Source organism: Bos indicus, chromosome X (assembly GCF_029378745.1).
Source record: "Bos indicus isolate NIAB-ARS_2022 breed Sahiwal x Tharparkar chromosome X, NIAB-ARS_B.indTharparkar_mat_pri_1.0, whole genome shotgun sequence".
In the NCBI taxonomy this organism is placed as follows: domain Eukaryota; kingdom Metazoa; phylum Chordata; class Mammalia; order Artiodactyla; family Bovidae; genus Bos; species Bos indicus.
The window spans coordinates 51,777,489-51,804,446 of record NC_091789.1 but is presented as its reverse complement, the minus strand read 5'-3'; the positions used below and the strand labels follow the sequence as shown (position 1 = coordinate 51,804,446).

Here is a 26,958-nt window from a genome sequence, read left to right as displayed (position 1 = left end):
AAAGGTGAGGAAATCAAAATTATTCAACTGATTTATTAGGAAGGATAAAAGCCCTCTTTTTGTACACTGATTAGAGTAACTGCAGCAGAAATTTGCTTTCTTTTCTGCTTTAGAACTGTTATTACAAACCCCTTTTTTCAGACTTCTGATAAAAACAGTGAGTTACCTATCCTCACAGGCCCCTTGGGCTAGCTCTGGGTACCTGGAAATTCTACGACCGGGTTAAACTTGTAGCATGAACCTGATTTTCATAGCATGGCGGAAGGCTAAGACTCTTGGGAACCCTCACCATCTTAGGTCAGACGTGAATATCCAATGCACAAGGCAAACTGATGAGATGAAAACTTATGTTCAAACATTTAGCTTTTGGGACACATGTATTTCTTTAGCAGCTTTTGGACTCACTAGAACTTCTGATTTTGATTAATTATATGTTTTTATTTACACACATGCACACACAAAAGGTACAATGTGGAATTAATAGGCCGTCAGTGGAAAAATCTCCTGATGTTCCCTGAGATCAAAGATAGTGCTTTTTTTTTTTTTTCTTTCAATCAGGGATCACCTTGGTTAAAGAGGAAAGCTCAGGGACACAAGCATTTTTGCCAGGTTCTGTTTTTGGAATCCTGAGAGCTTTGGAAAACTACAAAGGTCTTGGAATTTATGGGATCAGTTGAATTTAGACAAAGCACAATACCTGGAAAGACACAGGGAATCTTGTGTGCTATGCTTTTTGAGGGGGGCTAACTATTTTAAATGTAAAATGTATGGAAAGTGTTAAGAGAGTAGTAATTAACATCAGATGATAAAACCACACAAACTGTGTTCACATAGCTCACAGTGATGTTTGAAAGGTGTTTCACTGTATGTGGTTTCTTGAGGATCCACTTACATGCATGGGAAATATCCTGGCCAGAAAATTCTGAATCTGATTATCAGTCTTAATTTTATTATCAAGTTCTCGTTTCTTTAAATGCCAATCCAATTTCAGGCCAACTTTGAGAATTTCTTTTCCCATCCTTTTTTTTTCTTCTTCTGTTCACTTTCTACCCACCCGGGGATTCTTCTTAGAGCCTGCTTTTTGGCATTCTCCAGGGCTTACGTGCCGGCTTCCTTTTCTCTCTCTCATCTGTCTACCTGAGGTAAACCAAAAGAAAGCCAGAAGGCAACGGGGTTTCTCCTAGCACAAATTAAGGTTCAGAAGGGTGAGGAGTAGATCAGGAAGTGTAACGGAAGATATATAGCATATTGCCCCATAATCTTCTGCACTGAGTAATCTAGTGATTTATTTCTGTAGTATTTTTTTTTTCCCGAACGTCATCTGTAACCTGTAGGTATACCCAAGGTTTATGTCAGAGTCCCAGATTAACAAGCCAAGACAGTTCAGAATTTTTTCTGGATGAATTTCCTTCCTGCTATGTTTGTTGTCTTGCTATCATCTCAGAGCAAGGAAAGCCAGCAGTGGGACATTGCCCTTGCTGCAACACTGTCTTTCCTCATGCCAGTTTTCTGTACTGCTGTCTGATACCCATTCCTGCAGTGCTTTTGAGCAATATCAAGCAGGGCATGGGGCTGTAGCTCAAAGAAAATAAAGCAGGAAATGAACATGGCTCTGAAGCAGAGTGGGAAAGAAAATGAGCATTGGCTCCTAAACCATACAGAGTGCTTTCCTTTTCCACCTGAATTGTCCTGGGGTTTTGCAGCACCTGGTATGGTGCCTTGTCTATAACAAATGCTGGTACATGTCTATTGAAGGAATGGATGAAAAAAGTTTAAAAAAAAACTCAGCATTTTCCCATTGAAAACTAGCATTAAACATTCCTTTATACCGGCAATTTCTGGCCTTTTTTGTGCATTAGAATCACCTGGGAGGCTTGTTAAATGCAGGCTCTAGTGCCATCCCTAGAGAATCTCCAGTTTTCACAGGTTCCCAAGGTGATTGTGATACAGGTGATCCAAGAACCACTATGCTGCTGCTGCTGCTGCTGCTAAGTCGCTTCAATCGTGTCTGACTCTGTGCGACCCCATAGACGGCAGCCCACCAGGCTTCCCCATCCCTGGGATTCTCCAGGCAAGAACACTGGAGTGGGTTGCCATTTCCTTCTCCAATGCATGAAAGTGAAAAGTGAAAGTGAAGTCGCTCAGTCGTGTCCGACTCTTAGCGACCCCATGGACTGCAGCCTTCCAGGCTCCTCCATCCATGGGATTTTCCAGGCAAGAGTACTGGAGTGGGGTGCCATTGCCTTCTCCAAAGAACCACTCTAGGATCTTATGTTTCTTAATATAGTTACCCTACTCTTTTGACTTTTAGTCCATTCTTATTCTCAGAAGCTATTTCCTGGGTATGTGGTGTTACCTACTAGAAAGATATTCTCTCCTTTCAGATTTTTCTGTTCTTTGGAAAGATTTCTAATATTTTGAAGTGTAAATATGGGTCAGAATGTTAGTAATGTTCATTCATCAAGTATTCTCTGAGTCTTATGTACAGAATCTTATTCCAAATTTTTTCAAGCTTGTTCCTCTGTTACTCACCAGAACAAGTAATAGAAACATCTGTATTTACAATACCATTGCAAAAAGGACCCTAATTTATTGTCCCACAAAAGTTGCTTTATAAGTCTTTCATCTCCCAAGAGGTACACAGGTAGTAAAGCAAGTGAAATCAGTATTTTTTTATGCCTGGCATAAATTGTTTTGGGTGAGTGGCCATTTACCAGGCTGTTTTACAATTTGCAGCATCTTACTTACTGCATCTTAAACTGCCTTACACAAATCCATTCATTAAGCCACTAAATGTCCTTACAGGATGAGAGTAAGTGGCACTTAGTTTGTCAGATGGACAAACTGTTCTTTATACAAGTTAACTATTTTAAGGTTTGGGGGAGGGGGTTAATACACTTTGCTTTTTCTTTAGAGAACATATGACTTCTCATTCTCAAATTACCAGTCCCTTAAGTCCAAGCAGCCAATTCTTCACTATTTTGTTATTTCTCTTCTTCCTATAAAAAGCCAAAAGCTCCAATGTGGTTTATAATACTTCAGTTCAGTTCAGTTCAGTCGCTCAGTTGTGTCCGCCTCATTGCGACCCCGTGAATCGCAGCACACCAAGCCTCCCTGTCCATCACCAACTCCGAGTTCACTCAGACTCACGTCCATCGAGTCAGTGATGCCATCCAGCCATCTCATCCTCTGTTGTCCCCTTCTCCTCCTGCCCCAAATCCCTCCCAGCATCAGAGTCTTTTCCAGTGAGTCAACTCTTCACATGAGGTGGCCAAAGTACTGGAATTTCAGCTTTAGCATCATTCCTTCCAAAGAAATCCCAGGGCAGACCTCCTTCAGAATGGACTGGTTGGATCTCCTTGCAGTCCAAGGGACTCTCAAGAGTCTTCTCCAACACCACAGTTCAAAAGCATCAATTCTTCAGTGCTCAGCCTTCTTCACAGTCCAACTCTCACATCCATACATGACCACAGGAAAAACCATAGCCTTGACTAGACGGACCTTTGTTGGCAAAGTAATGTCTCTGCTTTTGAATATGCTATCTAGTTTGGTCATAACTTTCCTTCCAAGGAGTAAGAGTCTTTTAATTTCATGGCTGCAGTCACCATCTGCAGTGATTTTGGAGCCCCAAAAAATAAAGTCTGACATTGTTTCCACTGTTTCCCCATCTATTTCCAATGAAGTGATGGGACCAGATGCCATGATCTTTGTTTTCTGAATGTTGAGCTTTAAGCCAACTTTTTTACTCTCCTCTTTCACTTTCATCAAGAGGCTTTTTAGTTCCTCTTCACTTTCTGCCATAAGGGTGGTGTCATCTGAATATCTGAGTTTATTGATATTTCTCCTGGCAATCTTGATTCCAGCTTGTGTTTCTTCCAGTCCAGCGTTTCTCATGATGTACTCTGCATATAAGTTAAATAAGCAGGGTGACAATATACAGCCTTGACGTACTCCTTTTCCTATTTGGAACCAGTCTGTTGTTCCATGTCCAGTTGTAACTGTTGCTTCCTGACCTGCATACAGATTTCTCAAGAGGCAGGTCAGGTGGTCTGGTATGCCCATCTCTTTCAGAATTTTCCACAGTTTATTGTGATCCACACAGTCAAAGGCTTTGGCATAGTCAATAAAGCAAAAATAGATGTTTTTCTGGAGCTCTCTTGCTTTTTCCATGATCCAGTGGATGTTGGCAATTTGATCTGTGGTTCCTCTGCCTCTTCTAAAACCAGCTTGAACATCAGGAAGTTCATGGTTCACGTATTGCTGAAGCCTAGCTTGGAGAATTTTGAGCATTACTTTACTAGTGTGTGAGATGTGTGCAATTGTGTGTGGTAGTTTGAGCATTCTTTGGCATTGCCTTTCGTTGGGATTAGAATGAACACTGACCTTTTCCAGTCCTGTGGCCACTGCTGAGTTTTCCAAATTTGCTGGCATATTGAGTGCAGCACTTTCACAGCATCATCTTTCAGGATTTGAAATAGCTCAACTGGAATTCCATCACCTCCACTAGCTTTGTTCATAGTGATGCTTTCTAAGGCCCACTTGACTTCACATTCCAGGATGTCTGGCTCTGGATGAGTGATCCCACCATCATGATTATCTGGGTTGTGAAGATCTTTTTTGTACAGTTCTTCTGTGTATTCTTGCCACCTCTTCTTCATATCTTCTGGTTCTGTTAGGTCCATACCATTTCTGTCCTTTATCGAGCCCATCTTTGCATGAAATGTTCCCTTGGTATCTCTAATTTTCTTGAAGAGATCTCTAAATGATTATCAAAATTTTAAAAGATAGAGCCAAAACCAATTAGGAAAAGCAAAATAGAGATCCCTGGCATCTAAGTCACTGCAATTAAACATTATATTTTCCTTGAAGCTTTTGAGAAGCCAAGACAGAGTAAGTATACCAGAGCATGTCATTCTCATTTTTCAATAAAGGAAGGATACCAATTGGATAGAATTTCTTTTCCTGTCCCTTAATTTTAGAAGAAATTGATGTAGTGGACAATGTCTGACTATAGTTTATAGAAGATATAGCAGCATTCTTTATGTATGCATTTCCTATATCAATCCTATACAAAGACTATGTACATTTCTCCAATGAAGACATACAGATGGCTAACAAACACATGAAAAGATGTTCAACATCACTCATTATCAGAGAAATGCAAATCAAAACCACAATGAGGTACCATCTCATGCCGGTCAGAATGGCTGCTATCCAAAAGTCTACAAACAATAAATGCTGGAGAGGGTGTGGAGAAAAGGCAACCCTCTTACACTGTTGGTGGGAATGCAAATTAGAACAGCCACTATGGAGAACAGTGTAGAGATTCCTTAAAAAACTGGAAATAGAACTGCCATATGACCCAGCAATCCCACTGCTGGGCATACACACTGAAGAAACCAGAATTGAAAGAGACACATGTACCCCATTGTTCATCGCAGCACTGTTTATAATAGCCAGGACATAGAAGCAACCTAGATGTCCCTCAGCAGATGAATGGATAAGAAAGCTGTGGTACATATACACAATGGAATATTACTCAGCCATGAAAAACAATGCATTTGAATCAGTTCTAATGAGGTGGATGAAACTGGAGCTTATTATACAGAGTGAAGTAAGTCAGAAAGAAAAACACCAATACAGTATACTAATGCATATATATGGAATTTAGAAAGATGGTAACGATAACCCTATATGCGAGATAGCAAAAGAGACACAGATGTATAGAACAGTCTTTTGGACTCTGTGGGAGAAAGTGAGGGTGGGATGATATGAGAGAATAGCATTGAAACATGTATATTATCATATGTGAAACACATCGCCAGTCCAGGTTTGATGCATGAGACAGGATGCTTGGAGCTGGTGCACTGGGATGACCCAGAAGGATGGGATGGGGAGGGAGGTGGCAAGAGGGTTCAGGATGAGGAACACATGTACACCCATGGCTGATTCATGTCAATGCATGGCAAAACCACTACAATATTGTAAAGTAATTAGCCTCCAATTAAAAAAAAACTATGTACATAATATTTAGTTGTAAGTCAATGAAATCATTATCATATATGGGAGTAATGATCATATTAAGCAATAACCATTTATTGAGCATTTGTGTATAACTGGTACTTCATGTGAAGTATTTGATGAAGTCTTCAAAATGGCTTTGTAAAGGAGGTTTTAGCAAATGCATTTTTCTAGGGTTTAATTTTTCATTATTTTTTTTGTTGAAAATTGGAGTATAGTTGATTAATAATCATGTGCTTAGTTCCCTGAGAAGGGATTGAACCCAGGCCCTTGGAAGTAAAAGCAAGGAGTCCTAACCACTGGACCACCAAGGAATTCCCAGCAGGTGCATTTTACAGACAAGGAAATCAAGGCACAGAGACATTAGCTATCAGGCCCAGGTTCCCATAGATGAAGTGGCAGACTAAGGATTATCACTTGTTCTGATGACTCCAAGTTCAATGCTCTTTGCACTACAGTCAGGAAATATAACATGTTACAGGAATAGAGTTTAAAGAACCTAGAGCAGTGGTTCTCAACTGGGAGTTATTTGGCAATGTCTGGAGACATTTCTGGTTGTGCCTTCTGGGAGAGGCATGACTGGCATCTAGTACATAGAGGCCAGAGTTGCTGCTAAACGTCTTATAATGGACAGAACACCTGCCTCCCCCCACCAACAGACTTACACAGTGTCAGTAGTGCCAAGGTTGGGAACCTTGCTCTAAAAGAATGGTTAATTACATTGTCCTTATTTTATACCCCTCACCATCATCTGTCTCAAGCAAGTTTTAGCAACTGCTGAAATGCAGTGAAGTCAGAGTTGAATTCTGTGGTTTAAGGTAACAATCGTGCATTGTGAACTAAAGAAATTTTCACATTCTTCAGATAGCAGGAATGAATGTAGGTCAAAAATTATTTGTTATAAAAATGTAGGAGCCAGTAAGACCATCCAGGCAGGTCATTTCCTTTCTCCTGAGGTGCAGGGGTGCATGTGGACAGGACCAGAGTTTTTTTCTAAAAAACGAACTTTGAATCTGTTCATTCTGTGGAATTAGTACTTATAGGAAGCCTCCAAATCTGTGCCATGAAGCTAGAGATAGTGACACATTTTAAAGTATGTGTTTGCAATTGGTGTTAATGACCATAAAAACTCATAGGATGATTGGTTTTTGAATAGAACTGCATCCTGGTGGGTCCACAGGGCTGAGTAGCTACATGACAAAATTTGAAGGAGCTGAGTGAGTTGGCCTATTGAGTGATTTTAGTTTTAATACAGTTGATGCTCATTTATTCTTTCTGAAAATAATTAGCAAATAGGTCAGTGCTTCACCCCCTTTTGCCCTTCATTTTCTGATAATTATGGCTTTCCCGTTACTGCCCTTTTGATCTTTTCCTTTTCATATTCAGGGCAGCAAACATTCTACATCTAGGTTGGTCATATGTTAAAAATCTGCTGTCATTCCCTTTGACCAGTGTGGAGAATGACAATGTAGGCATTGTGTCCATGGCATAGCTCTTCATCATATGTACTTAGTGTTCTTATCAAAGCCTCAGAGAGTCAGGCCTGTGGATGTTCAAGGTTGAGCAGATTGAGTGAGTTTGCAGTGTCATCTCCACAGGGCTCCCTTTTCAGAAGTACAGTAGGTCTGTTGGGACTTGTCCTAATTCACAAGCATGCTGCTCTCCCTTGTTGAGACAACAACACATTTTCTTGAGTATGCCTTCGCTGCTTCCTTACTGACTAGGGAATGGATTCACCATTCACTAGGTATTTTTTATGCCTAATTTATAGTCCATGGTGCATCACAGCTGCACATTCTGTCAGGCCATACAAAGTATTAGAGAAGATGAGGCCTCTATGGATGTACCTGATGTATTAGTCTCTTATCTTTTGAGAAATGGTGTGGGGTTCTTGCAGAGAAGGCAATGGCAACCCACTCCAGTACTCTTGCCTGGAAAATCTCATGGACGGAGAAGCCTGGTAGGCTGCAGTCCATGGGGTTGCACAGAGATGGACATGACTGAAGCGACTTAGCAGCAGCAGCTGCAGTGGGGTTCTTGGGTAATATGGTTAGTGCATGGAATGGTGGATTGATTTACTAAGTGCAAGGAAAATTTACCCACAAAGTCTTGAGCTGCAGGTTGCCATGTTCTTAGCATAACTGCACGCACTGTTTCCTCTGGTTCTCACTTTCGTCTTACTTTCCATGTACCAAGGCTCTCTTCTCAGCTCCTACCTCTCCTTTTTTTTCTTTGACTCTGTCCCTCAGCCTCTCTCAGTTAAATCTGACCCAAGTTCTCTGATCCTGATAACCCTTTCTATTTAAATTGCATTACGTCAATTTCTCCCACTTTCATTTTCACAGTTGCTTAGTAGACATCTTTGGAGAGGCAGTATAAATAGGGGTTAAGGGGCCAGGCTCTGGAGTCAGACCGCCTGGGTTTGGTCTTAAATCTGCTACATTTTAACCAGCTGTGTGACCTTGGACAAGTTATTCAACTTATGTGTGCCTCTTTTTTTCATGAAATGTGAATATTAATAGCACCTTTATTTTATAGAGTTGTGATTATTTTAAAAAGTGAACTCATATCAAGCACTTAGAACAGTGCCTCATGCACAGTAATCCCTCAGTAAACTTTAGCTGTTATTATTTTACTTTGATTGCATAAGAGGAAAAAAACCTTCTGAAATAACGATATTTTTTGCAGGTGGTTGTTTCAGAATTGTAGTTCCTTCTGCCTTGCCTGTAGTGATGCCCTGAAGATAAGTGAATGAAAGTGATTAGCTTCATCAGCATTCAATAGTGAGAACCTCTCTACAGTGTTAAGTTCCATGATCTTTAAACAGAAAGTTTTCTTTCTCCTGCCCTGATGGACCATCCAGTCACTGTTGGCCTCATCACAGAGCTGACATCATCCTGGCTCTGAAAGATTTTTAAAAATCAGATCTGTCACAGTTATAAATTATCATTCTTTCTTCAACCCAGCAGCTCCACCTTCAAGGACTTAGAGGGCAACAGCCTAAAGGATAGCGGCCATGAGGAGAGCGACCAGACTGACAGTGAACATGATATCCAGCGGAGCCTGTATTGTGACACTGCTGTCAATGATGTGCTGAACACCAGTGTGACCTCCATGGGATCTCAGATGCCTGACCATGGTAAGGACTGATTGGCTATAAGTTGCAACCATAGATTCCAAAGAACTCAGGATGTTTAGAGGCTCACTGTACTCCTGTACTGTTCTTTACTGTAATGAGTATATGTTGAAGGTGTGTATTATGCTCATGCCTCAGTAGCACCTAAAGGGTTTCGAGATGTCTTGACGCCTGTCCAGACTCTTCTTTGCCCTCTATGAGTGGATTCACTATGATCATATAAACGTTTAAGCACTTAAAAAGCTGACTACCTATGCATATTGCATACACACTTGTCAATCATAACTGCATCACAAACATAGGAAATCAACAGATGCCTTCTCACCAGGAAAAATGCCTCTTTTTGATTTAGTACATGAATTCAACTGACCAGTTGAGTTGCAGAGAACACAGCACTTATGACACCAAAGGGGTGAGTTTTATTTCCATATCAGGCTAGTTAGCTTTTCCCAGAAGGAGACTCTTCTCTGACCACATATTGCATACTCTTTACTGAGGAGACAGAGTGCAAAACTTCCCACTTTGTCTATGAGATGGTGATGCCGCCAAATCCCTCTAGCTACCAGGCAAATGCAAGCCACTGGTCATAGGAGACACCAGAGTAAGAAAACTTAATGTAACATTCTGTGCATGTCAAAAATGCCTCAAAGCACGTGTCAGGAACGACATCCTCATGTATGAAGAAGAGTCTATTTTGGGGAATCTAGCACACATGCTTTAGCAAGAGGAGCTATTTAAAACTGTTCCAAGCATAAACCAGGGTATAAAAACATTAGCAGAGTTCAGCTAAGGCAGAATGTTCAGATGGACTTGGGCACAAATGTCATTTTCAATGTTTTACTGATGCAAACATGCTAGGCAAACAGCCTGTCTTTTTCAATTAAGAACTATGAATTCAGCTTGGTGTTTAGGCTCAGTGAAGCTTCAGAATGCTTGGCTATGTCTTGAGAGTAGCTAGACGCAAGCTCAGCTGGAAGCCCTGCTGCTAAAAGACTTAAAGATGAGAAAACAAAATATGGTGATTATGTGCTGGTCTTCAACTGTTTCATTTCACTGTATACATCATTAAATGGCTTTGTTTTGGTCTTATAAATGAAACCAAAGGAAAAAAAATGCATGATCCACAAAACAAAATGTTTTCTGTTGAGAAAAAGTTTCTCACTGTAGATTCTATTAGATTGTTTAATCCATCCCTTTCCCAGCAGATCCAAGTGTCAAAGTCTATAATATATGTAAGTCACTACCAACTGTGAGCTGCCTTCCCTAATTGGTGACTGGTGACATCCTCAGAGATAATATACTTTCCAAGCAACCTAAGACTAAAGATGAAAAAATTAAACATTTATATAACTGAAACAGAGGTTATTTAATTCTCAGAGGATTAGCAGCATGTCACAGAATACAGACTGATGTGTATCATTTTCTAGTCTTGTGTCTCAAAGAAATGCTTTTTCATTTATATCAGAAAGGGTTTTAGTTAGATGTTCTCTAAAATGAAATAACTCTAGGAAAAGAAATAGTCAGAATTGATTCTCACTTTGTGCTTGTCTAGAACAATATCTGTTTTTTTGTGTCTTTTTTTTTTTTGTCCCGTATCTCTAGGAAAACAGTACCAGTGGACTGGAGCTAGTTTATCTGAGGGGATGTTTCTTACAAAAGGGATGTATTGTATGTATATCCTATAGATAGTGTAATAATGAGATTCTAAAGCAAATATATGGCATTATCCCAAGACTCTCCTACATTTAAGGTGGGGATCACATACACACATTTTTGCTGTTCTGTTTTGGCACACTTCTACATTTTGTTTCTCAATATTCAGTTCTCATACATGTATCTTCATTTTTCCATTGTTCTAGCAGTGCCTAAACCTTGAACCATCCCTTGTGTTTGTTCTTTACAATTTGGTTGAGTCATTAATGTTTAGGTACAAAGGGAATTCAGGTCTTGCTTACATCTCTGGCTCTACCTTATGATATCCCAGTACAACTGAGCTTCCTATAAGTGAAAATGTTAGTCTCTCAGATATATCCAACTCTTTGTGACCCCATGAACTGCAGCACGCCAGGCCTCCCTGTCCATCACCAACTCCTGGAGTCCACCCAAACCCATGTCCATCGAGTTGGTAATACCATCCAACCATCCCATCCTCTATCGTCCCCTTCTCCTCTTGCCCTCAATCTTTCCCAGCATCAGGGGCTTTTCAAGTGAGTCAGCTCTTCGCATCAGGTGGCCAAAGTATTGGAGTTTCAGCTTCAACATCAGTCCTTCCAATGAACACCCAGGACTGATCTCCTTTAGCATGGACTGGTTGGATCTCCTCGCAGACAAAGGGACTCTCAAGGGTCTTCTACAACACCACAGTTCAAAAGCATCAATTCTTCTGTGCTCAGCTTTCTTTATAGCCAACTCTCACATCCATACATGACCACTGGCAAAACCATAGCCTTGACTAGATGGACCTTTGTTGGCAAAGTAATGCCTCTGCTTTTTAATATGCTGTTTAGGTTGGTCATAACTTTCCTTCCAAGCAGTAAGTGTCCTTTAATTTCATGGATGCAGTCACCATCTGCAGTGATTTTGGAGCTCAGAAAACTAAAGTCAGCCACTGTTTCCATTGTTTCCCCATCTATTTGCCATGAAGTGATGGGACCACATGCCATAATCTTAGTTTTCTGAATGTTGAGCTTTAAGCCAACTTTTTCACTCTCCTCTTTCACTATCATCAAGAGGCTCTTTAATTCTTTTCACTTTCTGCCATAAGGGTGGTGTCATCTGAATATCTGGTTATTGATATTTCTCCCAGCAATCTTGATTCCAGCTCGTGCTTCCTCCAGCCCAGCATTTCTTATGATGTACTCTGCATATAAGTTAAATAAGTAGGCTGACAATATACAGCCTTGACGTACTCCTTTTCCTATTTGGAACCAGTCTGTTGTTCCATGTCCAGTTGTAACTGTTGCTTCCTGACCTGCATACAAATTTCTCAAGAGGCAGGTCAGGTGGTCTGGTATGCCCATCTCTTTCAAAATTTTCCACAGTTTATTGTGATCCACACAGTCGAAGGCTTTGGTATAGTCAATAAAGCAAAAATAGATGTTTTTCTGGAACTGTCTTGCTTTTTCAATGATCCAGCAGATGTTGGCAATTTAATCTCTGGTTCCTCTGCCTTTTCTAAAACCAGCTTGAACATCTGGAAGTTCACGGTTCATGTATTGCTGAAGCCTGGCTTGGAGGATTTTAAGCATTACTTTTTACTAGGTGTGAGATGAGTGCAATTGTGCGGTAGTTTGAGCATTCTTTGGCATTGCCTTTCTTTGGGATTGGAATGAAAACTGACCTTTTCCAGTCCTGTGGCCACTGCTGAGTTTTCCACATTTGATGCCATATTGAATGCAGCACTTTCTCAGCATCATCTTTCAGGATTTGAACTATCTCAACTGGGATTCCATCACCTCCACTAGCTTTGTTCATAGTGATGCTTCCTAAGGCCCACTTGACTTCACACAAGTAGTTGAAAGACAAATATGAACAAATTTATCATGCATGCCTGCCTGATCTGGTAACCATTCTAATTACATAATTACATAAATAGTAATCATAATTAGTGTGGTTCTAGTTATTCATTCCAGGGCAACATGGTATTGTTGCTCCTGAGGACTACTGATCTAGAAAGGTGAGAAGGGAAAATGGAATCTCCTCTGGACTCAGACAGTGCTGAAAGTCTCAAAGATATCTTGAGGAAAAAAGGTCCCAGTTCTCTTTGGTTCACTGATACTGTGTTAGGCATCTCAAACCAAAGTACCCCAAAATCCAAAAGTTGCCAGAGCTGAACAGTTTTTGAGATTTGAATGGATGTCTCTGGAGAAGAGCAAGGGTTATAATGATACTGTCAGACTAACTCTGATCCTGATAATTATTTTTTCTAGTCCTATCAGAATTACTCCAAAGTTGGACCAAATATACCCAATACATTTCACCTTATGCCTTTGTTTGGGGGAATTTATCTCACCTTGGATTTCATGTCTGTAGATCTCTCTGTGATGTTTCCAATTTGGATATTAGTGCAGAATTTTTCTTTGCATATATATAGACATATGAATGATGAAGAATCTCAGGATTTTCCAAATAAGGATAATTTTATTCAACTGTTAATTTTTTTCCTTGAACAGGAGCAAGTTGTTCAATGAGCTCATATTGTGTTGCTAGTGTTTGAGGAAAATGTACAAACAGTATTTGCTTCTCATTTTCTTAACCAGGGCCCTATACTTCTTCACACTGCCAAAACTTTCTTTGGAGTTTATTCTTTTAACCCTACTGTAGCTAAAGAATGCTCAATGTGAATGCCAAGGGTGCTTTGAGATTCTCAGATCCCTTAATTTTCAGTTACTTTTCTCTGAGAACATTCCTAGACAAGGGAATGCAGGATCACTATATTTAACCAAAGGAGAATAGCTGGAAGAATTTTGTACTCAAAGGGCAAGAGTCTGGATTTAGACCCTTGACTTCAGATTGTGGGTTTTTTTGTTTGTTTGTTTTACTTTTAATTTTATTGGAAACATACTGGTTACAGTCAATATGTTCTACATTTTATTAATTTGAGTAGATAAAGAATTCATTCAAATGATATTGAGTTGCCCAAGAGATGCAGAGCCAGAAACAGTGCTCCAAATGATAACAGAAGTTGTGTGGTGAGGTCACCACTGCTGTTGCTGTATACAGAATCCCCAGCTTACACTATTGACACCATGGACTCTGGGTGTTCCTGCTACTGCCACCTGGATACCTTGGGTTACCCATCACCCAGATGGAATTTCCACAGACCCCATTCCTTTGTCAGAGAAGGCAATGGCAACCCACTCCAGTACTCTTGCCTGGAAAATCCCATGGATGGAGGAGCCTGGTAGGCTGCAGTCCATGCGGTCGCTAGGAGTTGGACACGACTGAGCGACTTCATTTTCACTTTTCACTTTCATGCATTGGAGAAGGAAATGGCAACCTGCTCCAGTACTCTTGCCTGGAGAATCCCAGGGATGGGGGAGCCTGGTGGACTGCCATCTCTGGGGTCGTACAGAGTCAGACATGACTGAAGTGACTTAGCAGCAGCATTCCTTTGTACCATCAGCTTGCTGGTTTTTTTTTTTTTTTTATCTTTTAAAAAATTTTAATTGGAGGATAATTACAATTTAAAAAAATTTTAAATTTATTTATTTTTAATTGAAGGATAATTACTTTACAGAATTGTGTTGGTTTTGGTTTTTTTTGATTGCCCCAACCAGACGTATCTGTGAGCTGTGTCAGGGTGGAGATAAGATGAAATAATAAGAATCTCTGCTTTCTGAATTATTACCAATCCTAGTATCACTTGCAACATGCCTAAAACCTGATCAGTGGGTTGATGAACTGACTGAGCCAAATTTCCTAGTTGCCAGGTGTCTGAATTACATTTATCATCTATAGTGCCTTTGAATTAATATGTCTCAGCTCTCCCCCAGTACTGTAGCTCTTGTCATGGCTTCCCAGAAAAGCAGCTGATGGAGCGTTCTTTATCCTATACTTTCTACTGGCATATGGCACTTTTTGCAATGCTATGTCTCTGTAGCTCTCAGAGTACGTTGAAAACAAGTCAGTATTGTCACTCAGCATATTTTACCACCTGATTTGGTGCTGAGTTGGGGAGTCACACTCAAATCTTTTAACCAATGTTTTCCCTCCCTGAATTTGAGTTATTTGGTAAAATTACACCTTCTTGCAGGGATAAAAATTTTGCCCTGTGCAATTTCTGCAGACAATCTCTAAGAAGAGTAAGCAAAAAGTAGAGTGCTCAGAGGTGCCAGAGGCTCATGGGTTTTTTGCACATTTGGGAGTCTCATAGGACTGCAAGCCCTTCCTGTCAAGGTTATTTCTGGGTTGAATAGTGCTGGGTTTAATAGGCTTTTGTCTCCTTGCTTCTTTGCATGCTCATTTGTGATGACTTGTATATCCCATTATGAATTCTCAAATGTGTAGTTCTGATGAAATTAGAGTTTATGGGTTCATGTCTTAGAACTGTACATACTCGTCCCAAGCCCAACTAATTTGTTTCAAATCACACTCGGTCTCTCTTACCTTATGATTTAATTATTGATTATAAATTCATCAGCTGAAAAATTGAATTTAATTGCTATAATATGCACCTAATTTGGAACTCACTACAACACTGAATTGGTTTCCCTCCCATGCTAATTGATACCAAATGGAAGCAATGTACAGAAATTTGTGAGAACATCTATCTGATTTTCACATCCAAAAGCACCCAAATGCAATATAATAATTGCTTTATTTCTGAAAGTGTAGGTTCTTCGCATTTTCCTAAACTTATTCATTTGCTATTTTCATCACCTGTATATCATTTAACATGTTTGTTGTGTAAAACATGGATTTAAAGAACTTGAGCTGTGCCTAATGCAACCGCTGTTGCAAATTAGCCATGAAAATGTTCTGGAGGCTGCACACTATGCATATTCTAGTTTCAAGCACAGGTGTATTAGGATGTTTACACTTTCAACACTCTATCAACAGTATGTAATTTCATTTCCTATAGCCTTTTAATGAAATTATGATTCCATGACTGAATGTCCCTTCCTTATCCTCTTACCTATCCCCTGACTCACCTCTCACCTCACTAAATTGCCATTCATTTCAATTAGTCTCTTAGCAAAATAGGGAGTTCTCAACGGAGAATATTTTGTGACATTGCAAGGCAGTGTGCTGCTGGGCTCCAGAAATGGTAGCATGAACCAGATGTTCATAGAGTAATTGAAAATTCCATTTTATCAGATAGTATTTGCTGTCAAAAAGGTTTATCTTTAGTTCAACAAAGAGGTTGATTAGCTCCCCCTGGAGTCAAATTAGCATCTTTGAGGCTAGATATACTGTTTTGCAATTCATGTGGTTATTTCTCCCCTGGTTTTGCTCATATAGAATTGTTTAAAGATGTCTTTAGCCTCTTGAAAACATACCAGGTAAAATGTTTAATTACTTGAACACAGTAAAGTATATGTATACAGAGTTTCTATATATATGGCTTTCAGGTTTTCTCATCTTGCCTCAGGTATACAGCATTCTAATACCAGGTAGGAACAATCCATACGTAGATATTGTTGTTCATTCATTCAGCAATAGGTCCAGCTCTGGGAAAGTGTCAGCTACTTTTGTTATTGACTGTGAAAATTATCACCTTTTTAGATTTGCTTATCTGAGTTTTACTGGGGTGAACAAGGTCAGCTCAATGATGAAATGAATAACTCTTATTTTAGAAATATTTCTAAGAATAGAGCCTGGGACTAATATGAATCTTATTAATATTGTGCCAATAAAGCAGAAGAAACTATAAAAGAAGATGGTTACAGTCAAGGTCATATTTTTAATAAGAGTATCATGAAAGAGTCTTCCTTGATGTTCTAATTTGAACAGTCACAATGTTAAGGATTTTCTTTTTAAATTCTTCTGCTCTGAGATTGAACTTCCTGCTTAATTTTAGTTAATGTCATTGTAAAATGGTAGGTTTAATCTCTGACATGCCTGTTTACCTTTCTGGTTAGGAAGTACTCAGTGATACTCAATACCCAGTTTCTCTTTCCTTTTGAGGTCCAGGACCTTTATCCATTCTCAGTCTCAGCAATGGCTGGGTAGGTGGGAAGAGAGATAACAGGTGGATGCTTTTGTTTATTTCAACTACATTGTTGCACCAGATAAATGGATTCCTTCCAAAGCATTATTTATATTTTATTGATAAGGTGGCCACTAGAATAAAATGTTGTCCTTAACTAATGGAAGGTTTTTCCTGGGTAGCTCAGCTGGTAAAGAATCTACCTGCATGGAAGGAGACCCCGGTTTAATTCCTGCTTCAGGAAGATCTGCTGGAGAAGGGATAGACTACCCACTCCAGTAATCTTGGCCTTCCCTGGTGGCTCAGATGGTAAAGAATCCGCGTGCAATGTGGGAGACCTGGGTTCAATCCCTGGGTTGGGAAGATCCTGTGGAGGAGGGCATGGCAATCCACTCCAGTATTCTTGCTTGGAGAACCTTCATGGACAGAGGAGCCTGGTGGGCTATAGTTTATGGGGTCACAAAGAATCGTACATGACTGAACGACAAGCACAGCACAGCCAAACTAATGGAAACATCCATGCTCTTAGTGGTTGTTTGCTAGCGTTATTTTGGCTTGGGCTTTTTGGTCAGAGAATTCTTTTAGGACAGCTCAAGTTTATCTACTTTGAAATAAAAGCATTCTTCCTCTTTTTTATATAATAATGCTTTCTTTTTTTTAAATTTTATTTTATTTTTAAACTTTACATAATTGTATTAGTTTTGCCAAATATCAAAATGAATCCGCCACAGGTATACATGTGTTCCCCATCCTGAACCCTCCTCCCTCCTCCCTCCCCATACCATCCCTCTGGGTCGTCCCAGTGCACTAGCCCCAAGCATCCAGTATCGTGCATCAAACCTGGACTGGCAACTCATTTCATACATGATATTTTACATGTTTCAATGCCACCTTAATGATGGAACAGAAATGATGTTAAATAGATTGAAAAACCCAAAGAAGATAATGATCTTGATATTTCAATGGACTGTTTTAGTATGTGAATCAATCATATGATTTATCCCTATAAAACAATTTTATTTGCTTCTCATCTGTTGTCCTATTGCCAGCATCCCTACTTATCATGGCCTGCAGAACTTGCTTTATCATGAAGCAATTGGAAAAACTTCACCTAGCAAATCACCCAAATAGAGCTTAATTTTATCTCACATGCTCTCTCAGGGCGTGGTTTCCAGTATTCCTCCAAAGGAATCCCATTACACAGAAGTGTCTTTTGAAAAGGATTTTGCTTTCCAGCTGAAGTTGTCTTAATTAATTTCTTCACTGATCCGATGCAATCTATTCCATACTGGACCATTTGTGCTATTTGGCCATAAACTCCTAGAGAATGAAATTCTTAACTGTTCAGTGTGCTCCCTTTATATAGCCTCCATCCTCCAATTCTTTCCAAGTGCTCAGAAATATAGAAATTCTCAGTGTCAACCAGTCAGGAAAGACCTTGGTATTTATTCTCCTGATGAATAATGAATCCTTTACTATAGGTAATTATTAATAATAAAACTTAAAATAGACAATGACTTTGAGACAACTAAAAGTTCCAAGTGGATCACGCCCTGAGATAGCATGTGAGATAAAATTAAGCTCTATTTGGGTGATTTGCTAGGTGAAGTTTTTCCAATTGCTTTATGATAAAGCAAGTTCTGTAGGCCATGATAAGTAGGGATGCTGGCAATAGGACAACAGATGAGAAGCAAATAAAATTGTTTTATAGGGATAAATCATATGATTGATTCACATACTAAAACAGTCCATTGAAATATCAAGATCATTATCTTCTTTGGGTTTTTCAATCTATTTAACATCATTTCTATTCCATCATTAAGGTGGTTAAGCACCATAAATAAACTCCATCAGGATGGGAAAACAAACTGAACTTTCCATTTAAATATTTATGAAATATTTTTTTCTGTTCATCTTCCCTTTAACCCTCTTCTTATGAAATAAATATGAAGAATTGAGTCCTGATTTAAAAAGCAATTTCAAGAATACCAAAATCCTGTATTACTTCCTTATTGTATAGGCAAAATATCTGTGAGATGGCTTTCGTCTCTTACTGTAGATGCTTTTTTATCATCCAGGATCAGGTCTTTGCCCCAGGTATATTTGATCTCTGTCCTTACCAGATGGCTCATTATCTGTTTATTTTGGGCCAATGAAAGCTAATTTGACACATCACTTTGGAAGTGTGGCTTGCCAAGGAAGTCTTTTCAATTTCTCTTCCTACAAGGCTTACCCCCAATAAAACTTTAGCCATGGAAAAATCACCAAGGACCGAATTAGAAAAGGTTTGAACTGACCTTTAGAGCCATCAGAAGAGTTGTTTTTTAGAAACTTATGCACAGCCTAAAGTGGGTAGACAAAACAGATGCTTTTGCAATTAGGAAGAATGGAGCCCTTAAACCAGTTATTTTGCCATGCAGAGAGACTATAAGGCAGTTATCCATGGTGGCCTAAAGAGATTATCAGTGGGCTATCAGTATCTAGAGTCATTTTAGAGCAAATCCTTCACTACTAAGCATTTGTGTGAAGGTGAAAAGTCAGAAGAATATTGTGGCATTTTAGGTATTATGGTAAAATACTGGATATGGTAAATACAGGTTATCACCCCAAAATGTGCACCCCAAAGATCTACTGTTGTAGTTGGAGGAATAGGTGAGATAGATAGGTACCAGAGGTGATTTGAAAGGTACTAAATTCAGAAGGGGCCAAAGGAGGTTATCAGAAAATGAATTCTTGGTGAATTCATTCAGAGTTCTGTTTCATTGAGGTGGCCTCATGAGAGAGAGACATTTTGTCTTTTGAGGGTTTCTGGCTATCAGAAACAATCATTCTATTCCATTATTCTTCACAACAGCATAGTCAACAAACTTGTAAGCTATTAAATATGAAACAATAGGCAACATCATATCTTTAGTTCTTTCAAATCTTAATAATTTTGACTTTCATGGCAAATGAGACTCTTTAGGTTTCTGTCTTATTTGAACAGGAAGATTTTTGGCAGAAGTTAAAACCTTAAAAACACCTTCATCTCCCCCTGCTCCAGTTAGCTAAGTCTTCAGTTCAGTTCAGTTCAGTTGTTCAGTTGTGTCCGACTCTTTGTGACCCCATGGACTGCATGGACCAGGCCTCCCTGTCCATCACCAACTTCTGGAGTTTACCTAAACTCATGTCCATTGAGTCGGTGATGCCATCCAACCATCTCATCCTCTGTTGTCTCTTTCTCCTCCTGCCTTCAGCCTTTCCCAGCATCAGGGTCTTTTCCAATGAATCAGTTCTTCACATCAGGTGGCCAAAGTATTGGAGTTTCAGCTTCAGCATTCATCCTTCCAATGAACACTCAGGACTGATTTCCTTTAGGATGAACTGGTTGGATCTCCTTGCAGTCCAAGGGACTCTCAAAAGTCTTCTCCAACACCACAGTTCAAAAGCATCAATTTTTCAGCACTCAGCTTTCTTTATAGTCCAACTCTCACATCCATACATGACTACTGGAAAAACTATAGCCTTGACTAGACGGACCTTTGTTGGCAAAGTAATGTCTCTGATTTTTAATATGCTGTCTAGGTTGGTCAAAGTTTTCCTTCCTAGGAGCAAGTGTCTTTTAATTTCATGGCTGCAGTCACCATCTACAATGATTATGGAGCCCCCCCCCCCAAAAAAAAATCTGTCACTGTTTCCACTGTTTCCCCATCTATTTGCCGTGAAGTGATGGGACTGGATGCCATAATCTTTGTCTTCTGAATGTTGAGCTTTAAGCCAACTTTTTCACTCTCCTCTTTCACATTCCTCAAGAGGCTCTTTAGTTCTTCTTCACTTTTTGCCATAAGGCTTGTATCATCTGCATATCTGAGGTTATTGATATTTCTTCTGGAAATCTTGATCTTAAGTTCTTTCTAATTTGTGGTTTAATACCTATGCTAAATCATGCAGGAGTGCAACTGTAATCTGCTTTAAAATAAAAGTGCAACTCATTATTTTGCTTCCCTTTTAATAGATATCTGTAAACAAACACTACTGTAATCACCTGGAGAAACTTGGTAATTTTAGTTGATTACAGCAAGGTAGCTTCCCAGCCATAAGTTTGTAAATTCAAATCCAGAAATACTTTTTCCAATATATGGCTTCTTTCACCACTTGTAAGCTCATATAGTCTCTCTTTTCTCTTCTTAGTTTGGATAATAATAGATATTTGATTACTTGCTTTCTTCCCTCCTCTTTCATCCCATGGAGTTTCCAACCTGAGTGAACAATAGAATATTCCCTTTTTAATACATGGAAAAAGGGGGAAGAGGAATGATATAGGTTCCAAGATAGACTGGTCAGACTGTTCTAAGACATCACCACCTGCTGTTTTAAATCACTAATGAGATTGTCAGTTGTTTTAATATGGGAAGTAAACTAAAAGAATGGTTTTGATTTTAATTTAATTTAAAAATCAGCTTATTGGGAAAAAAAATGCCTCCAGCTTGTGAGAGTCATGTAAACTGTTGATAAACTGAAGCAAGTCCAATGCAGAAGCTGAACCATCATTCATATGCAAATGTGAATCCTATTAAATTTAGGGAACTATTATTTAATATAATAACTATTATTATTTGATAACTATACTTATTTATTATTATTATTTAAATTTAGGGAACTATTATTTAGAGAACTATTATCACTAGCTAGAAAATTTAGTTCTTTTAATTCAAGGAACCATTTTATTTCAGAGATATGCTTCATATAATTATCTGTTCCATATATTTTTTTCTGGAAGAAAAACTGATACACTAAGAATTTGAAGACTTTATTCATGTCAGAACACAAATCAGTGGCAAAGTCCAGAGTAAAGCCCAAAGTGCAAATTCTTTTTGTTGACTCACTGTCCATCAAGCTGTACATTTTAGAAGTTGAGTGATTATCTGTGAGTACCCTATTAAGTTTGGATTTTCTTTCACTGGATGATTCTGCTTAGTGCAAAATGCGAATTCAGAAATATGGTTTTAATGCACAAATTGGATCTTAAGGACCTGGAGCCAGACCTTTGTTTGTACCAACTGTCAACTTAGAAAGTTTCATTATCTCGGAGTTTCACCAAACACTTTCAGATTTATAATTGATGTCAACTGAAGTTGAAGGCAAAGAAAACCTGCCTTATTTGACTGCAGAAAACATTACCTTACTGTTGGGTCCTAGTTAGTTATCTATAGGGTAGATGTCTTGAATCACACTGCCGCCGCTAAGTCACTTCAGTCATGTCCGACTCTGTGCGACCCCATAGACGGCAGCCCACCAGGCTCCCCCATCCCTGGGATTATCGAGGCAAGAACACTGGAGTGGGTTGCCATTTCCTTCTCCAATGCATGAAAGTGAAAAGTGAAAGTGAAGTCTCTGAGTTGTGTCCGACTCTTAGCGACCCCATGGACTGCAGCCCACCAGGCTCCTCCATCCATGGGATTTTCCAGGCAAGAGTACTGGAGTGGGGTGCCATCGCCTTCTCCGTGAATCACACTAGCCTTCTGCTAACACAGCAAGTGAGCACTTCCTGAATTCAGCTGATGATCAATCTAAGCATCTAATGAGTCTGCAAACAGACTGAGCTGCTGGAGCTGGCACCAGGAAACCACCTTTCCAAACTAACCATCTCTCATTAACCTTTTATTATTTCCTTTGTGATGCTAATTAGGGGCTCATAAAACTATCTGCTTTGGATCTTTGGTTTAAAATCCAGTTTTCCAAGAAACACAGTCTACTTTAAGGCTTCCATAAGTATGATGTTTCCCCTCATGAACTCTTTGTGACCCCATGGACTGCAGCACGCTAGGCTTCCCTGTCCATCACCGACTCCTGGAGCTTGCTCAAACTCATGTCCGTCGAGTCTGTGATGCTATCCAACCATCTCATCCTCTGTCATCCCCTTCTCCTCCCACCTTCAATCTTTCCCAGCATCAGGGTCTTTTCCAATGAGTTAGTTCTTTGCATCAGGGGGCCAAAGTATTGGAGTTTCAGCTTCAGCATCAGTCCTTCCAATGAATATTCAGGACTGATTTCCTTTAGGATTGACTGGCTTGGTTTCTTTGTAGTCCAAGGGACTCTCAAGAGTCTTCTCCAATACCACAGTTCGAACATATCAATTCTTAGGCACTCAGCTTTCTTTATAGTCCAACTCTCACATCCATGCATGACTACTAGAAAACCCATAGCTTTGACTAGATGGACTTTTGTTGGCAAAGTAATGTCTCTACTTTTTATCATGCTGTCTAGGTTGGTCATAGTTTTTCTTCCAAGAAGCAAGCGTCTTTTAATTTCATGGCTGAACTCACCATCTGCAGTGATTATGGAGCCCCCCAAAAATAAAGTCTGTCACTGTTTCCATTGTTTCCCCATCTATTTGCCATGAAGTGATGGGACTGGATGCCATGATTTTTGTTTTCTAAATGTTGAGCTTTAAGGCAACTTTTTAACTCTCCTCTTTGACTTTCATTAAGAGGCTCTTTAGTTTTTTGCTTTCTGCCATAAGGTTGGTGTCATACCTAATCCTCACAGGTAAACCCGAGAATTCTAATTGTCATTAGAATCTTCTAGACACTGTCCCATCAATTCAGGCTCCAACTAATATAAGCAAGTCCCATTGAGCCAGAAAAACAGCTTCTACCCTATTCCTTTTCTATAAGATCAATATCACTAGTGTGCCTGTAAATCTGAAGACAAGCATAGCATCATAGTGACTAAGAATACAGATTTTTGAATAAGACAAAGTGCCGTGCTTATCTTTACTTCTTAATAGCTATTAACCTTACTGAAATTACTTATTTTTTGAGCCCTAAATATTATCATCTATAAAATAGGAGTAAACACAGAAATTACTTATCAGGGTGGTTAGATAATCTAGGTAAAGCACTTAGTGTTACTTCCTGACACATAGTGAGTGTTCAAAAATAGAAAATGCTATTATTACTATGGAGATTTCAATTTTCAAAATATCTACTTTGCATGATTTCAGAGCCTCTCATCTGCTTGCTGATGTCTATAATACCTTTAACAGAGGGTCAAGCATTTCATTTTATAATTATAGTTCAAATTTCAAGTAGCCTTTGGGAAGAGGGAATGCATTTATTCTGTTTCACACTAAATTGTAAATGAATGCTATTAGATTGTTTCTAACTTTGGGATTTGGGGTGAGTGGGGGGGAGGAATAGTTTCTAGAACATTGAAGACTATAAGAGTCTCAGCAGTTGGGGAGAAGCACTGAAAAGGGGTGTCAAAGATGACAATCTCATGAGTTTGACCAGAGCAATCAATGTCCAAATGAATGCTGAATAATTATTTGAATTACTCACTGTGAAATATCTGAATGCTGAAAAGCTGCCTTCACTATCAAATCATGTTTCTGAATTAGCCCAGTCTTTGATTTGAGATATTAAAGAGTGTCTGCTAAAGGTTCTTACTGATGCTGAAAATGTGGCCTCTGTGCACCAGTGACCAATAGCATTTTGGAGACAGAGTTTTGGCTGAAGTATAAAGAAGAGCTTTATTGCTTTGCCAGGCAAAGGGGATACAGCAGGGTAATGCCTCAAAATCTGTCCCAACTCAGGAGGATTTGGTGAGTTTTATAGCAAGGGTTCAACAGTGGGGTTACTAAGGATCAGGGTGTGTGTAGGGTCTTCACTTCTTTAATCTGGCCTCAGATGGTCTTCTGATGAACTTCTCTGGTTCCTTTAAACTGGCCTCAGGTAGTCTCCTGATGAGTTTCTCTCTTGATGTTATCAAACTGTGATCTTCTCTGGAATGAAGGATGGTAACATCTTCCATTTGTTGGGGAAGTTCCAAAGAATAGCAAGGAGAGATAAGAAAGCCTTCCTCAGTTCTATTTCCAGTTTTTTAAGGAATCTCCACATTGTTCTCCATAGTGGCTGTACTAGTTTGCATTGCCACCAATAGTGTATGAGGGTTCCCTTTTCTCCACACCCTCTCCAGCATTTATTGCTTGTAGACTTTTGGATAGCAGCCATTCTGACTGGCGTGAAATGGTACCTCATTGTGGTTTTGATTTGCATTTCTCTAATAATGAGTGATGTTGAGCATCTTTTCATGTGTTTGTTAGCCATCTGTATGTCTTCTTTGGAGAAAGGTCTGCTTAGTTCTTTGGCCCACTTTTTGATTGGGTCTTTTATTTTTCTGGAATTGAACTGCAGGAGTTGCTTGTATATTTTTGAGATTAATTCTTTGTCTGTTGCTTCGTTTGCTATTATTTTCTCCCATTCTGAAGGCTGTCTTTTCACCTTGCTTATAGTTTACTTTGTTGTGCAGAAGCTTTTAATTTTAATTAGGTCCCATTTGTTTATTTTTGCTTTTTTCCCAATATTCCAGGAGGTGGGTCATAGAGGATCCTGCTGTGGTTTATGTCAGAGAGTGTTTTGCCTATGTTTTCCTCTAGGAGTTTAATAGTTTCTAGTCTTACATTTAGATCTTTAATCCATTTTGAGTTTATTTTAGTGTATGGTGTTAGCAAGTGTTCTAGTTTCATTCTTTTACAAGTGATTGACCAGTTTTCCCAGCACCATTTGTTAAAGAGATTGTCTTTTCTCCATTGTATATTCTTGCCTCCTTTGTCAAAGATAAGGTATCAATAGGTGCTTGGATTTATCACTGGGCTTTCTAGAACTGCCATATGATCCATCAATCCCACTACTGGGCATACACACTGAGGAAACCAGAATTGAAAGAGACACATGTACCCCAATATTCATTGGAGCACTGTTTATAATAGCCAGGACGTGGAAGCAACCTAGATGTCCATAAGCAGATGAATGGATAAGAAAGCTGTGGTAGAGTACCAGACCTGCAACACGCTGCAAGTCATAGCTCTGCTCGGGTGTGGGTGGACCCTAGTGCAGTGTCAGTGTGCAACCCATCCCAAGTTCAAATGGAGCAGGGGGCTGAGGGCCTGAACCAGTGGCATGTGGGTTCGCACCAGTTCACAGAGAAGGAGAAATCTTGAGACTACTGTAAAAATAAGACTGAAAACCAGAAGCAGGAAGCTTAAGTCCAAATTCTGAGAACACCAGAGAACTCCTGACCCTAGGGAACATTAATCGACAGGAGCTCATCAAATGCCTCCATACTTACACTGAAACCAAGCACCACCCAAGGGACAACAAGTTCCAGAGCAAGACATACCACATAAATTCTCCAGCAACACAGGAACACAGCCCTGAGCTTCAATATACAGGCTGCCCAAAGTTACTCCAAACCCACTGACATCTCATAACTCATTACTGGACACTTCATTGCACTCCAGAGAAAAGAAATCCAGCTCCACCCACCAGAACACCGACGCAAGCTTCCCTAACAAAGAAACCTTGACAAGCCACCTGTACAACCCCACCCACAGTGAGGAAACTCCACAATAAAGAGAACTCCACAAACTGCCAGAATACAGAAAGGACACCCCAAACTCAGCAATATAAACAAGATGAAAAGACAGAGGAATACCCAGCAGGTAAAGGAACAGGATAAATGCCCACCAAACCAAACAAAAGAGGAAGAGATAAGGAATCTACCTGATAAAGAATTTGGAATAATGATAGTGAAAATGATCCAAAATCTTGAAATCAAAATGGAATCACAGATAAATAGCCTGGAGACAAGGATTGAGAAGATGCAAGAAAGGTTTAACAAGGACCTAGGAGAAATAAAAGAGTCAATATATAATGAATAACGCAAAAAATGAGATCAAAAACAATCTGGAGACAACAAATAGTAGAATAACGGAAGCAGAAGATAGCATTAGTGAAGTAGAAGGTAGAATGGTAGAAATAAATGAATTAGAGAGGAAAAAAGAAAAACAAATTAAAAGAAATGAGAACAATCTCAGAGACCTCCAGGACAATATTAAATGCCCCAGCATTCAAATCATAGTAGTCCCAGAAGAATAAGACAAAAAGAAATGCCATGAGAAAATTCTTGAGGAGATAATAGTTGAAAACTTCCTTAAAATGGGGAAGGAAATAATTACCCAAGTCCAAGAAACCCAGAGAGTCCCAAACAGGATAAACCCAAGGCGAAACACCCCAAGACACATATTAATCAAATTAACAAAGATCAAACACAAAGAACAAATATTAAAAGCAGCAAGGGAAAAACAACAAATAACACACAAGGGGAT

The 26,958-nt window shown here is 39.4% G+C and overlaps 1 protein-coding gene across 1 annotated transcript in view; it reads left to right on the top strand.

Annotated features, from left to right (window-relative positions):
• The window catches only part of PCDH19 (protocadherin 19), a 133,849-nt gene that overhangs the window by 62,814 nt on the left and 44,077 nt on the right, over window positions 1–26,958 (top strand). Inside the window, exon 5 of the mRNA XM_019956331.2 lies at window positions 8,988–9,160. Coding sequence (XP_019811890.2) covers window positions 8,988–9,160 — 173 coding nt within the window. The remainder of the gene's footprint in view (window positions 1–8,987; window positions 9,161–26,958) is intronic.